The 16833-nt window shown below is 35.2% G+C and overlaps 1 protein-coding gene across 1 annotated transcript in view; it reads left to right on the forward strand.

Annotated features, from left to right (window-relative positions):
- tmem8b (transmembrane protein 8B) overlaps nt 1–16833 on the forward strand; it is a gene marked incomplete at its 5' end in the record, with an annotated part of 90246 nt that overhangs the window by 22718 nt on the left and 50695 nt on the right. The window contains one exon of the mRNA XM_088911150.1: nt 1104–1372. Coding sequence (XP_088767276.1) covers nt 1104–1372 — 269 coding nt within the window. The remainder of the gene's footprint in view (nt 1–1103; nt 1373–16833) is intronic.

Below are 16833 nucleotides of genomic sequence, written 5' to 3' on the forward strand. Positions count from 1 at the left end.
CATTTCTCATGTTTTGTGTTGTTTAATTAGAAGATTAGACAAAACAGTCAGTTCATTTCATTCTGTCAGCAAAACCAAAAGCTTTTTAACAAAACTTGGCTTTTGTTAATATTAACGATTTTGTTAATAAATACTCTACATAGTCTTATTTAAATATCATCATTTTCCAGTACTAATGCACCACTCACTTCCAAATTCCTTGCCACCAGTGCTATTTTCTTCATTAATACAGAAAAGAAAACAGCTTTTGCTTTGGCCTTAGTCCCTTATTGTATAATAAATATGTATACTTTTATTGATGTATAGCAGAAAATGCCGTTTTTATTATGACTTTTTTATGGCATGTCACATGTGTCTGAAAAACAAGATAAAGTTAGACAAAAACACTTCTACCTTTTCAATTTAGGATTGAAAAGATTTAGGATTTAGGATTTCAAATTGGATCTACAGTACAGTTTATATGTACAGTATTAAAAATGGAATAACTACATCATGCTTTGTAAATGTCAAATCAGAGTAAATGCCTTTTATTGTCATTCAACATCTGTTTATTACTTCTGTTGGAAAATTGTGAGTGCTAAAATAGCAAACCACTTCACCTTTTCTGTGTATGTCATGCAATTACAGTATTTAGTTTTTTTTTTAAATCTGTTGACCTTTGAAAAAGGAACTTCTCCAATCTCTGGCACTTAATGGTCTCAAGGACATTAATTTTTAAAATTGATGTCATTAAAAAAGAAAGTTTGATTTCACATTGCCTTACAACAGTAACAATAGAGACTGCTGCAGCTGAGACTAAGGGGTCATGGGTAATGCTTTAAAATAGTGGCTGTTAACTCATAATAAATTTCAACTAAATACCGCAGGAATGAACTAATTCCTAAAGCCCTGTTCATGTAATTACACGGCCAATCTACTCTTCATGCCACTGGAAATTACATTAGCAGGGCTGAATTCAAAATCAGCCTCTTCAGACATCAAAGGAATTACATGATATTGTATGTTCAGTTGCTATTCTGGTACTGTTCAGTTGAGATTCAGCATCGCAATTTTCATGTGTTGTTACTGTACAGTCATGTATTTTGTTCTGTTCTTCCTCCTAGAGTGTTTATTCCAAATTACATTTCCAAAGTGAAGGTGCAGCTTGTGAACTGTAGCACGATAGACAAGACGGTGGAGAGCTGCCCAGTGTTCCTGAAGATCAGGGCCAAAGCCCCACCTCTGCATAACTCCACTTACTTGGACTGCAAAGAGAGCAAGAGCTGCGAGCTGGAGACCCAGCTTCCCTTTTGGGAGCAGTGGTACTACATTCTGGTGGAGAGATACGTGGGGAATGTCAATGTCAGCTTTTTCATTGGAGTGCAAGTTAAAGGTAAGCCTCCAGAAGGGAATAACACGTGTGCCACTGATTCTATTTTATATCACAGTGTTTTTTCATTTGCTTTGTGCTTAGAAAGAACAGATCTGGATGACAGTATTTTGTTGATACTGTACAAAAATCACACTAGAAGAAGCTTCGGTAATTCCATGTTTCTAAACGCAGCCAAAGAAATACGTTTCCAAAGGTGGCCTTGGAGCATTTCTCATCAGAAATGATGGAATGTAGCATGGCTTTCCACCTCCTTTTAATGTCAACCAGATTTTTCCAAATGTTCAGAGATGTAGTCTTGCTGTGGGAATTATCTGCCCATATTGCAATGTGGTGTTAAATATTTCTGTGTGTTGAACTCTAGGGGAATCTGTTGGGAATACTCCCTGGAAAGGGTTAGCATGTCAATGGATATGCAATATGGCAACTGTAGAAGTGTTTTGACTGCTGCATTGTGTAATTTTGTTAAAATATTGTTTTGATCAGTGTAATGAAGATTAAAGTTGAGCAGCTTATAGAATCTGATCAGGGATTTATTAGTACTTTATTAAGATGTATTTGCTAAGTGCTGTAAGCATATGCCTGGTATTAGTTGTGGTACTGTATGTTCTATTATATTCAAAGCCAGCACAAAACTTTTTTTTTAAATTTAATGAGATTGTGTTTGAAGTAAAGTACATAATACTCTGGGATCATTATCTTATACAGGTCTTATACATGTGGAATAAAAGAAAATGGTGCCAATACTTTTCAATTTAATCTTGGTGACTAATGGAAGCATTCAACTGCAAATGAAACTCTTGTCTTTCAAATGACTTTATTGTTATTCTCTCATTTAATGTTACAACTGACTGTTTGAAGCTGTTGATGAATCTCCATCCCTACTCTACATGATAAATGTAATAAATGCAGCAAAATAGATGAGAATTCAATCACAGACGACTCCTAAACAAAGATAGGCATTTCTCAGTTTATCCCTTCGGTTCAGCACTTCCCATTAACTACAGATCCTACAGCTGTTTTTTGTTTGTTTTAATTATTTTTTCCTGCCAGTTTTTTTTCTTTAACCTGGCGGGAAAATGTTGGCAGAAATGTTAAGGTGAACCCCTGGAGACACTGAGTAATAATCAAGTGACAATTGAATGAAACTGGTTGCTGACTCATTACACAACTGTCATACTGAGCAGTACGACTTGGAGAATAGGTTATTTCTGGCAATCACAAATTGCTTTCAGGGACTGAAGAGTTCTGTTATATCCTCAAGAGAAAGGCAAAGTTTAACAAGCAACTTCTTCAAAGCTCCCCACCATTTCTTTATGTGGTGGGTTACTGTACATGACATCACTGCCTGCATAGATCTCTACAATATTTACTCTTTCAATTCACACTCCTTCAAATCCAGACTAGGTCTGTTGTTCCATGGCTTTTTAAGAACATCTTCATCTTCTCTTCTTCCACTCTTTAACAGATGCTTTCTCCTTCACACTCTTTTCTCAATATAATTGCTGGTTCCTCTGTGACACATTCATACCATCCTAGTTGGTTTGAACTATTTTTTGTCTTATTGTCTCATTGTTTGTCTTATTATTGTCTTAGCTGTTTGGAGGCACTTTGATGTTTTGTCTCACATCCTCATTTCCCATTGTATCAGTTCTGGTTACACCTCATCCCTGTCTGTGCATTCTCATTTTTTTTTATTTCTGCTGCACTCACTTTCTGATCGTGCTGTCTGTTCAACATTCACTGATGCTGTAGGGGTTTCACCTGTGCTTCACATACAGTACTCTTTTTTTCTCAGTTTCAGTGGCAATTTCTGATCATACAACACTCCTGTGAGATCTTGCCACTTGTTCCATGCACTTTTGTATTCAATGTCTTCACCAGTATCAGCATGTTCTTTAAATACAGAACATATTCATAGTTTACACTATTGGTGAGTTGTGCTCTCCCAATCTCTCAATATATTAACATAAGCAACCCCAAGATCATAACCTACCACTCTGAGTTTTATTTTGGTCCTGCCTGTCTTTTCTCCTTCAAGGCAATTATCCCACTCATTTAATGTATTGTTTGGAATGCACTCCTTCTCCATTCTCATCACATACAGAGCACTTCTCCAGAATTCATACTCAGTAGTGCTTCTTCTTGATTCAGTTCTGCTAATATGTCCACAATTATTATAAGCATTATATGGCTAATAGCTAAACCTTGATGTTCTGTCCCATCCAATAAGGCACAGGAACTCTTAACAAGAAACGAAACATGGATGTTTTGAAAATACCCATTGCATAAACTGAAGGATGAAAATATTTAAATGAGATTTTCTTTCATTTATAATTCTGCCCTTTTTCTGTTTGTTTCTCAAAAGAAAACATTTATTTTATTTTTAACAGTATATGTTTCCTTCCCAGGAACCTTATGAGTGAGGTGCTGTCAAAGAATTATACTGTACCAGCTTAAAGATATACAATGGTCTTGAATGGGTTACAGGCCAGGTCTGTTAAAAGACTTTTTGAAGGAAACAATAACTCATGATCAGCCTCTGTCTGCTTCACTTGGAGTAGGTCATTAAAATGCTAAACCTGCTAAGCCACAATGCACAGATACCTATTGAATGAGAATTTATGAAGCATTAAGGATTACCTTAGTATAATGTTCTACTGAGTTATCATCTGTTTTATATATGATGGATTTCCTTAAGTCTTCATCGGCTTTGTATGCTTTCAAGTAATGCTGTTTGCACTAAGAGCTCTTTCCTGTTTGTGAACAATTTGTTGCACGATTGATTTGTGTGTAATCTAGCATCATATTTAAGCAAGGGCATAAGTGACTGTAAATTAATTTGATTTACGATGACAGAAGATCTTTGCTAATCTTAATAAAGAGAGATGAATCGATAAATAAACACGAGGAAGCCACAAATTGAGTCACTCAAGTACTGTTGGGGAAATCATTATTACCTACTAAAATAATAAATTATTACCAGGAAATTATTCATTCTGAGTGTATCCAAAGTGCTTCCACTGGTATCAAAAGGCAGTTCCTTGAGGTTCTGAGAGAAATATGTGTTATTTTTACCCTTTTATGATGGATCACAACACAAATCAGCTGCTTTACCTAATGTATTATTCAGAAATATTATAAAAATGAATCATACAGTCTTCAGCCACATCACAGGGCTAGGTATTATTCATTTGCCCTTTCTTTTCCAAATGGGAGCAGTTAAGAGGGACAAAACTAATGTATTTATTTCTGCTATTATTATTATTAATATATCTTTGTTTGCACCTTCTGGTTAGGCAAGAGTAATGTTAGGCTATGGATAATGGATGAATCCATTATTTCACTAGGAAATGATTTGTAACTTGAAGTTATTTAAATTTTTTAATGAATTGTGACTGGAAAGTAAACAGTAATGATTTCTGAAAATACTGTATGATGATAATATAGTAATTCAAAGACAGCAGACAAAAAAGACCAGAAGTGGTTCCTAGAATTATTATGCACATGACAGTGGTCTTAAAATAAATGACTAGATTTGCCTGTAATATAGTTGACATAAGACAATTTGCTGGTAGTAATACAAATGCTTTACATATGATCTTAAAAACATCCATGTTTCAGTTATGTCAGCAATCATATTGGGATCGCAGCAGGGACAGCACATCAGCCAATCTGAGACAGAGACAAATATACTCAGGATTTGAATTCAAGGCTTGAATTTTGTAGGCTTTTGTTTCCTTTTAAACACATAAAATTAAGTTTTTCAAATGAAATCAGATACAATTGCATAGCACAAAGCATTATTTCCATGCCCTTGTAACCTTCATTACTTTGTTGGTTTCAGACTAGTATGGGGCTTTCCCTCTAGAACAGCACTGTTTTTGACAAATTTGACCCCAGAGGACTGTTACTGCAATGCAATGCAATGTAGAATTTCTACAGAGCCTTAAGATGTACAGTATACTCCAAAATGCCTCTGAACCATTTGAGTCCTGGTCTGATTCTTTCTCTTACACCTTGCATGAACTTTACTGTGAAGTACTGATAAGACTGCACCCTTATGGTGTAACTGTCTTACGGCTAGTGATTTTCTTGTTTTGTTCAAGATATCTCGGTTGTTGTTGTTTTACTCCAGCGGATGGTGTTGGGTATGGCACAGCCATGTTTCTTTGCATTCAATTCTGCAGCCGATGAAAACATAATTGAAGTATAAATTGGTTGATCTTTAATAATAATTCTTACCACAAGCTGTATTTAAAAAAAAAAAATCAGAAAACAATGCAGATATTGCATTACTCAATAATTATGTTTTTCCTGTTGAATTTTCCTGTTTTGTTTTGGCTTCTCTGCCCAGGGCCAGTCTCTAATTGTAGAAGGCAAAGGTTTGCAATCCTTTCCCCAAAGAAAAGACCTTGTTAACCACACGGCTAAGCTGACTTAATTAGTCTTAGTGCTCACCTCCACCCAGGTCTCATGCATTCGTTTTTAGCAATCATGTAGCCACTGCTCTATGTATGAGTAAATGCATACTGTATCTTTCTGAGCTGCAGGACATGTTGATTAATATGATTTCTTGTTAAGATGACACTCAGAAGTTGTGTTGGTGCTTAACAAAGACTAATATATCTGTGATATAAGTGCAACCATTCCTGAGGGAATTTTAAATATTTAAACATTAATTCATAAACAATGAGGGGCTATTACACAGTCATCAGAAGCTAAATGCTTTATGCCCTCAGAGCTGGCTTCTTCAATCGAAAATGAACAATTCATCTTTGCAATTTCTTTATGTCACAGTTTATTTCTGAATATAAGAGGAATAAATAATGCAGATTCATTTCAATTGGCGAGATGCAGCAGATGGTTTAAATATGTTATTTTTAAGACTCGGATGAATCAGAATTTTTATCATAAATGACAAGCTGTTGCTTCCTCGATTATTGGTTTATTTTGACTGAGCCTAGAGGTTTTGCATTTTACTTTTATTTGAAATGTGACATATTTAGTTGCAACATTGCTTCCTTAATAAACCAAGTACTTCATTATTTATAACAGCAGCTGCATTTCACAGGGTTTTATATAATCTTATAGCCTTCATGAGATCTGACATCTTTTGAAATCTGAGGATGAATTAAGTTTGTTCAATTCAGTATAGTCTACTAGTAAAACAAAAGCAGGTTTGCTGTACAGCATAGTGCACCAACAGCCTTGTATGGTTGTGGTAAGTAAAAGGGGGAATTTATTTTCAATTCTTTTCACCCCTACTTCAAATTAAAACACATTTCTTTTAAATCTAAAAATGTCTCTTCCATATAAGAAATCCACTACAAGTAATGGAGATTATACACAGGGAATGCATTGGTGGAAAGCATAAATTAAACATACTGTATGAGACCTCATCTTCAAGATTATTTTTCAGGGCTGATTGTTGATGCAGGAGAACTTTTCCTGACACAAATAATGTTCTTATAAGGCCAATACATTTTTATTTAACAGCTTGTCTTTAAGACAAATAGAAAAAGAAATCCTTTAAATTGTTGGAGATCTTGGAAAAATGGATCAATCATTTCACTGGATCAAATTCCTTTGACTTCTTTCCTGTAAATATTGTACTATACAGCAAATTTCCATTGTATTTTTTACGTACAGTAAGACTTCAAGTTTTCAAGTTTTAGTAAGATTCATTTTAGCAAGAACATGGCATCCTACTGAGATCCAACTAGATGTACTGTATGAGCATCACAGCTCATTATGCTTTAAAACAAATGTAGAAAGTAGACAATGAAAAAAAGGAAGCATACAATGTTTAGTGGGCCAAGAACAATGCAAGCACACTGTAAAATGGAATTTGACTGACAAGCTACTCCCTGTATTTACTGTCCCACTTTCTAATTGTTTTAGTAAAAACATATCTTCAAATCACAACACCAATAAGCACATACTCCCATTCTTTGATGTTTTTTTTTTCATTTTAATCCAACTTTAGCTTTGGGAATTTTAGTGTTTCTAATAATTTGTTGGTTCTTGTACGGTATCAGTACACTCTGTATTCAACATGATATTTTTACCCTGTGATTTGGATTCTCAACTTTACCAACCATTTTCTCATGAAAGCACTGGGACCTTGAAGATTTTTTTTTGTCTGTTTTTGAATTATATTCTGAAGCTTAAATTGAAGTTGACAGCCAGGGATTTCAAAAACATTTCCAAGACAATGTGCCATGGTTACAATCATCAAATGATTGTGATTTATCATCAGTAGTAATAGAAATATCAGGCAAAGGCTTGAATGATATGGTGAATGTCAAGCACATTGTCTTTGTTAGCCTCTGTATTGCAGACCTCATCTTAAGATATCTTTATAATTACTGAAGGTTTTCACTTACAAGTGTTATCTCTTTAAAAATATATTCTCTGCAAGGTCAAGATAAGCCTCAAAAAAGGCTCTTTTGTTTTGTTGCATTGTGTAAGGCAATCTTTTCAGAAGATTCATGACAGAACATTTAGCTTTGACTTGATTCAGTCTGATTAGGCTGATTTTCTATTCAGTATGTTGGTGTTTCACTTTTCTATCATGTATCTTCAGTGTGGATTATGCACAGCAAAAAAAAAACTCTTTATTGAGTTACAGTACAAAATGCAGTATATTTCATATACAGTACTGTATTATACTGCGCTGTACTGTACATCAGTATATTCCTTAATTTTCAATGAGGGATATTGATTAATGGTGAATCAGAACCTAAACTGGCAGAAAATGGGAACAAGGCAAGATACTGCATGGAAGGAACTGCAGTATACAATACGTATTGATAAATAAAACAATAGCAACAGACTCAGAATGCCATGTCAGCTCAATAAGATGAAACTGAAATAAGATAAAACTGTAGATTAAAACATGCTCTGTTTTCTAGTGTCCCTCAGAACATCATCAGCAAGAATTTTAAATATCATCATTGACCTAAAAATTACAGTATTTTTTCATCTACATTAGCTATGTCATATCATAATCTACATAGTTTAGTTCAAATTGAAGACCATCTATGTAATGTTCATCATTTGCAGCCTGAAACCAAAGTGTTAATGGGCATAAAAATATGCATGACATTCATTATTGGTATTACCATGCTTCCTCATAAAATCAGTAATAATGATTGGTAATAATGCTGAATATGAGATCTGAAGCTCCTAAAAAGACATAAAGTCATTAAACACATGTAGAATAATTTCTTAAATGTTGGCAGCGCCATGGAAATCAATCAAAGTGTTTAACTACATTTAACAGGATTCAAGTTTGCTATTGCAAAAGACGTTTTGGAGTGCATTTTGCATTGACCTGTTCTTTATATTCCTCGATCAGCTCTTTGCTGCAGCCAAAGCAACACTCCAGCAGAAACAGAGAAGAATATTAGTGAAGGTGTGTTTTTATAATATCACTACTGCACAAGATATTTACTTCCAAGTCACAATCGTAATCCCCCCTCTTAAGGGCGTTCAGGCTCTTTCTTATTTTGCTATTTACGTGCACCTGCCCCCAATCCTGCCCCGCCTTATTTAAGCCTGGCACTCTCACTCTGGGCTCTGCATTGGAAGACAGACGCCCGGAGGCCCACCTTCCATCAAGTTGCCCTACGTCCGTATTGGCGTCCTGACCCAGCTGAGTCTGGGGCTTGGAGTGCCTGGCCTCATGATCCTGCTTTTATTCCCTGTAACTGCTCAGGATCCCGTTCTGGTTTTTAACTCTGTTTTGTCCCATCTCGGTTGGATCACCCGGTTTTGGACTTTTGGACTTCATCCCAGATTTCCACTCTGGACTCCATGGACTTGTTCACCTTGGCTACACACCCCGATCACCAGTTCACCATCGTCACACACCCCTGTCTGTCAACCCCTCCTGATCCTCGTAGTCTCCACCCCATCATCCTTTTCCACTTACTTCTGGATTATACCGTCTGCATAGGGTCCAGAACTACGCTTCACAGGAGCCTGGACCGGCTCTATTTACATCCATTACTTCTTTCTATTGTTCTCTTGACGTAAGAGGCAATGAAGTTTACATTCCATTAATGAAAAGTATGACTATGTTTATCCCTGTTTGGAAATCATAATGTGAAAATCACTACCTGAGAAAATTAACTGGTTGTCCGGGGGTTCAGGACAATAGTAGACTACTGCAATTTCCTCCATCAGAAACTATTTAATAAAAAGTTTATTTAAGTTATTCATTGTCTGCAATTTGCTGGCTCGGAATTTTTGAGGAGTTTGTGGGTTTAGAGTTTCTCTGGGTGTTCTGCCCCCTCCCCTCCAAAAAAAGTATACAGCCTAGATTTGATTGGATGTTCAAGATTGTTATTTTCTCCACAGTCCTTCTCACATGCTCACCCTACACCTTATACTTTTCGGATACGCTCCAAGCTGCCCTTACCAGAGAGGACCTTTCTGATAATGGATTGATGGGAGGATTATGTGCTTTTATAAAAAAAAACATTGAATTAATGTTTTAAAAATCAAAATAGATATTTTCTGTCATCCACAAAGGTCCGTCTATAATGGTTAAATAAGTTAAATTGGGAACAGTATCTCTTTAAATGTTGTAAAATTTGAAGTTTATTTGTCTATCCACAATATAAAACAGTGGCACACTACAGTATCAGTGGTCTAAAGACCTGGTGATACTCATTAATTAAAGCATATGTGTAGGTGTGAGTTTTACCTAATGACTGTAATAATTGCTCATTTGGAAACATTGGAACAGAGAGGTTATCTGTGTGGTATTATAGACATGAAAGATTGTATATCCAATGATTCTTGTTTCTTCTGTCCTAATGGACTGGAAATTCATGGTCAGCAACTAATGTGAATATGGAAACAAACCAAGGATTTAATTACTTTGAAGCAATTAGTTTACTGAAGTAGGATTTTGTAAACAATCAGTACTTTGGTTTCCATAAACTAATTACAAGGGCTTACTCTACCAGAGCAAACAAGCAAGAACAAAGACAAAGGCATTAATGTAGATTATAGGCTTATTTAGATAGTGCTGTATATAAAATGACATTTAAAAAAGAATACATATTGAGATATATTGTGACTCAGTTAACATCCATCCATTTTCTAAAAGCTTCACCCAGTACATGGTCATGGAGGACATGGAGCTTATCCTACCAAACAATGACCACAAGGTGGGATACACTCTGGAAGGGATGCTGTCACGGTCCATGAGAGACTACCGGCTCCCTCTACCACATGTCAATAAAGTTTATTGTATACACTGGAGGGGCTCTCAGCCGTGGACTCCCGGAGGTTTCCTGACAGTGAAATGAGGTTTTTCCTCCCCCCTGTAGATACTGTAGCACTCCAGGTCCAAAATTCAACTCGGGGTCCCAGCAATGTGAGGCAGCAATTCGCAATTGCTAACCTCTGTGCCACAATGTTCCCCCAGATAACATGACAATGAAAACGTTGTGATACGTTGCAAAAGCTGTTTTACTTACTTTTAAATGTTTCGTGACTCTGAAATATGGAGGCAACACAGTTACTGTATATGTATATATAAGTCATAGCACTTCTAAAATAAAAGTATAGACAAGCCTGTCAACGAAAAATATATGTCATAAGAGAAAGAAAATCAAGGACAGAAAACCCAGTCTTGTAACAGGACCATGGGCTGCCTTTAATCATCAAACTAAATTTACTTAATACATTCAGTAGCTTTTGTTGCTGAATTTCTGATTCTGTTGTTAAAGATTATTAGTGCATATCCAGCAAAGGACAACATACATCATTGCCCAAACGTACTGCTATATCAATATCAAAATATTATATTTCCTTACAGTTAATCGATTTATATTTTTGATAATATTAGCACAAAAACAATGTTTGTGTTCATTCTAGTGATTTCAAGTGACACACGTACTGTATGTACGGGGATGCATTCACTTTTGAGTGTAAAAGTCAGCATTTGGGTGCATATACCTTTGACACAATAATTGAATGAAATCTGTAACCCTTTGAGCCATCAAAGCCCCTTATTGGGGAGTTCTGACTTCAATGTTTTCTTCATGATGTAAAATGAATACTCATTTGGATTTAAATCTGGAGATTGATTTCCTTTATGACTGATGATCGCCTTACTTGCCTTGGCCATATTACATTAACTTATTGCCAATCAATAAGTATGGAAGCATTGCCCTCTACATATGGAGACTAAATGTTTCTGTAAACTTCAGAATTCATTTTGCTTTTTAAAATATTTACAGTACTTGAAACTGTTTTGATGCTGAAGGTTTTTGCTCCCAAAGATATGGTAATGTTATACTGTAGTTGCTGTTTAACATTATCTTGGTACTCTGCTTTCTCAACTTTCTAAAGGATTATTATCCTCATATAATTAAATGAGGGTGTGTAAAATTCAACCATGTTTTTTTTTATACACACATTGTTTAGATATTGTTTAGGCAATATGTGATATTAATAAATATCATTATGAAAGTATTATTTTTTTTATACTGTACCACTACTGTGCATCACACCTTGCATTTTCTACTGAGGAAACACTTAATTTATGCTTTACACCAAGGAGATCAGATATTTAACAAAGTCAAATTACAAAAAATACTTACATGCAGTTAGGAATCAGGAGGCCACCATAATAAATACATTACTGTCTTTTCTAATCTCTTTTTAAAAGAAATATTAAGTTAAATTAAAAAATCACTGTAAACAGAGTGAGGGCATGTTAGTGAGAAAGAGGCAGCGTCCCCAAAATTTACATTTTACAAAAATCTTTCTGCTCTGCCAATTCAGTATGAAAAAATTAAATGTGATGGATAGCTGGGTCATTTTCCATCCAATTTCTTACACATTGAGTAATCACATTGTTATTCCACCACTCCCAAATCTTCATCATGAGATAGACTCGATTGGTAATGTCCTTTCTTAAAGGGGAACTGAAGTTCCAATTTATCAGTTCAGTTATTAAATCTTGTAACAAAATTGTACAAATTGCCCATTAGGCACAAACTGGATTTGTGAAAGTACTGTATAGTCGACATATTGTCGCAAACCCCTGGTCTTGCCACAGATGAGTGCGACAGTTGTGCAAATTGCAACCTGAAGCACCCCTTCCTGCTCACTAGTTACTGAAATGACTATTGTAATGTGTAGCATTACATTTTAAGTACAGTACAAGCGAATAAGTACGGGCTGTGCAGCAGCCATTTCACCGCAGAAATGTTCCAATGTGATGTGCATGAAAAGTGAACAAGTAAGTAGCATTTGTTGGCAAAACTGTCTCCAAATTGAGAGCAATATTCTATTGGATTAAAAGAGAGGTATTGACAAGATTACTTGTTCACTATGTAATAGGGTCACATCACATCACTGGAAGTTTGGTTACCTTGTTCGAAATCGCATACTTTTGCATACCTGGAAATTGAGTCTATTTTGTGATGTAAATGGGAAGTTTTGTATGTTGCTGTCTATGTTTTACTTTCATTATGGTTTGAAATGTACGCATCAATGCCAATTCTTTCTAACCCTGAAATACAGAAATAGTGTCGCAGTTCCCCTTTAAAACACAATCATATATAAATTCATATGACAGAGGCCACTCCTGAGTGGCACAACACTGATTATTTACATTCTGTACAAATACAATCCTAAAGATTTTATTACACACAGTTACAGTTAAGAGTGGAGATTAACATTAAGGAATCTACATGATATACAGTAACACCTACAAATAAAGCAACTACTGTAGTTGTTATACAGTGAACATACATTAAATATCAAAATATTTCATGTTTGAAGGCATAAATATAAAAATGTTTAATGTCTGGAGGCATAAAGTGGTAATTTAATACTAAAACAAGTCTTTGGTTTCTGATTCAACCATAAAGGTAAGGTTAATTGAAGCCCCGGTGATTTTCTGAAGAAATGATATTGAGGCAGATCAGGCAGTAAATTGTGCTGGAAATCTTCTTTGATTGAAAATTGTATTTCTTTTAATTTCCTTTTGTACCTCAACAGAGAATTCCTCATGTTGAGGGATCTTCCTTGTCTTTCCGATATTTCTCATATGTTGACAGAATCACGCACACAACATTTTCTTACGAGAGAAAATGTGGCAATTTTAGATTTTGCAGGAGTTCTGAGCTTAGGGTTAGATAAGAACACTTATCCCTTGGGTTTCATGGGATTGTAAAGCTTTCATCTTTGTTTTTCTCAAGTATCAGAAAATCATCACCTCAGAGTACACCTGAGACATGTTTCTGTGCACTGTGTTCTAAGAAACTGGAACCCAGAGCAAGCGGAGCTCTGTAATATTTGAATGAACTATCTTACATTATTTTGGAAGAAGTAAACTGCTTTCAAAGGAGATACTGTGAAGAGATTCAATTTTCTGTGCGGTGCTTCTGTACCATGCCACTGCTGAAAAGTAGTTTTTTTTTAAAATGAAGGTAAAATATTAAGAAGATGTATTTACAGTACAGGCTTTTTTGTTTGGATGGATGTCTATGAGCGTTCTTGCATGAATGCACTGTATTATCATTTTAAAGTGCTGGGGCCCTGGGTTCAAACCCTGGGGTGCTGTCCTTCATGGAGTTTGTGCTGTATGATTTCCCCAATTTTTGTGTGGGTTTCCTCCAGGTTCTCCAGTTTCCTCCTACAGTCTGAAGACATACTGTACTAATAGGTTGATTGACTTCTGTAAAATTGGCACTAGTGTGAGTGTGTGTGTTGTGCCTTGCGATGGACTAGCATCCTTACACCCGTTGCTTGCTTGGTTAGGCCCTGGCTTTCCTGTGACCCAGTATTGGATAATGTACTTTAGAAAATGGGTGGAGGGATAATTCATTTAATATATAGATAATTGTGTGTGTTATTTTCACAACTAGAGTCCTGTTATCAGATATCTGTAACCCAAGCAGTCATTTTTTATTTTATTTCATTTGAAATCAGATATGTAAAAGAAATTAGAAATATTTACTCTGTGATATTTTAGTAGTTTCACAAGTGTAAAATACTGCATGTCATGTATATACACTATTCAGTCTCCTTGACATAAACAAAATGTGAGAGTAACTTTTTTGATTTAGCATAAGTTTCATGTCTTGGCAATTTAGGATTTTTTTCTCCTACAGTACATGCTGCATTAGATTAATTTTACTACTATTAGTAACTGGTGATGCAGCACAATAGAACAAAGTGCTTTGTTTGGAATTTATTTGTACCATTAATTAATCAATTGTTAGAAATAAAACTAAACCTAGCTACATAAAACTTTATATAGAATCTCACTTGTGTATAGTCTATGGAACAGTATGTGGTTATTACATAATGATTATGGAAATACATTAAACGTCTTTCAAAGCCTACACATTTTCTGTTTAAAACGAGAGGAGAAAATGAATCTCAAAAATGTATAAGCTTGAGGCTAAAGATCCTGGGTAGGTATTAGATCCCACCTCTGATTAGCTTTCCAGACTGAAAAGTATTTGCATTGGATGGGAGAGAGATTCATAAGGAGAGACATTGTTGTCAATATCAAATACTTACATTGAATACTTACATCAAATACAAATTGATCTTAGTTGATACTCTACTGCTGTGTTTTATTTCACAGACCTATTCCCCAAAGCTTACCCATTTCACTTGTGTATTGGGTGAAACACAGCAGAAGCATATACAGTACACCTAAAAGTGTAACTAACACTATAAATGAGGAAATCAGTTTGAACTGTACTGTAGGTTTGCTCTATGCTATATTAAATATTCATAGGTATAAGAGAAAAAAATTACCAATGCAATGACCATAAACAGCAGGTATTATAATTTCCAAACAAAGTCCTTGCAGGAAAAAAAAAATGAAATGTGTATGTTGCAGATAAGCTGTTTAAGTCTCCACCTGAGATACAGCTTTGGTATTAGCATGACAAACGTATATTGCCACCAAAAGGAAAAAAAAAGAATATGCTGAAGAAACCTGGGACACAGCAGGTGTACACAAAATTGGAATGGTGACTTATCAATTTCAAGATCTAGTGAAAACAGAATAGTAATTAAAATGAAAGGATTCAATGTATCGAATGGGTGAATGGGAAACTTTTGAGACCACTAGGCTTGGCTCTGATTTGGATTGAATTTAGAGAAATGCAAAATGGTCAAAAACAAAACAGGGTATTATCACAACGAAGAGGAATTACATCTAGAGTAAGTTATCACGCATACTGTTTAAAGTACCTTAGTGTCAAAGAAAAGGATGAGACCCTAATGAAAAATCTAAAAATATCCTTGGCAATTTACTTGGAATAGAAGTTTAAGCTTTGAAAAAGCAGGAGTATTGTGCAAGTGCCTCATAGCATTTTCAATTGACAAAGATTAGCAAGAATCAATAGCATCTCTAAAATCTCATGTAAAACTCATATTCATGAAAGGGGTTTTGTGTTTGCCAATTCTGTACTTTCATTTTACTTTTTTCCACTTGCTTTTTTGCATATAACTCTCAATTGAGTTTTATCAAATAAATCTTGTATATTTATTTTACAGAAAATGCATTGATTGATACGTCTACTATTCCATGTTTTTTTTTCAAATGTTTGAAATCACTTTCAACTGACAAAAAAAGATTTTGCACTGAAGCAGTTATATTACAGGAAGCCCTCATCTTATGTGTGTGAAAATGCTTTCTGTTAACATTAGGTTCGAATAAAACTGACTGAGATTGTGAGACCTTTCTATCATCATGTTAGCTTAGAAGCTATGATTTTAATTACTATGTCTTTAATTTATTGTGGATCATCAGGCTGCACCAAGCATTTTCAATTAGTTGACATATAACTAGATTTCTTATATGCATTCATTATTTAATGTATATGTTTAGCGTACAGTGATCCTGTGATTCTGCACATGCCTGACAGAGATGAGGTACTGAATGTCTTCAATTAAATAGATTAAATGCTTTTGTTGGACTTCCTCCTCTCAAGGTACTGTAGCTCCTCTCAACTATGGAAAAGTTCCAGGATTGTGTTGCCAGAAGATAACTATTCCTCTAATAGCATCCTACACATATTCATTGAAGCTGAGAGCAGGTGACGCATGAGTCATCTGAACTAGTGATTCCCATTAGTTTTAAAAGAAGTCACTGATGAGGCTACCTCTGTGAAGTTGAGTGTTTTGAAAGAAATAAAAACAGTCTTTTGAACTACAGCTGTTACATATTGTCAAAGGAATCCCTCTGTGCTATAGTAATTTAACTACTCCTGTGAAGGGCACGGAGATCTTTAGTATGTAGCAAACTATAATGATTCCTTCTTAAATATGAAGTATATTAAGTATGCATAGCAACTCATAAGCTGTACTGTGAATGAAACCACTTTTTAGTGTACAGTACGGTAGCAAGTGACCTCAATCTACTCTGAAATTCTGGCTTTATAGAAGTACAGTGGATCATCAGGTAC

This window comes from Atractosteus spatula, chromosome 3 (genome assembly GCF_055471065.1).
Source record: "Atractosteus spatula isolate fAtrSpa1 chromosome 3, fAtrSpa1.hap1, whole genome shotgun sequence".
Taxonomy (NCBI): Eukaryota; Metazoa; Chordata; class Actinopteri; order Semionotiformes; family Lepisosteidae; genus Atractosteus; species Atractosteus spatula.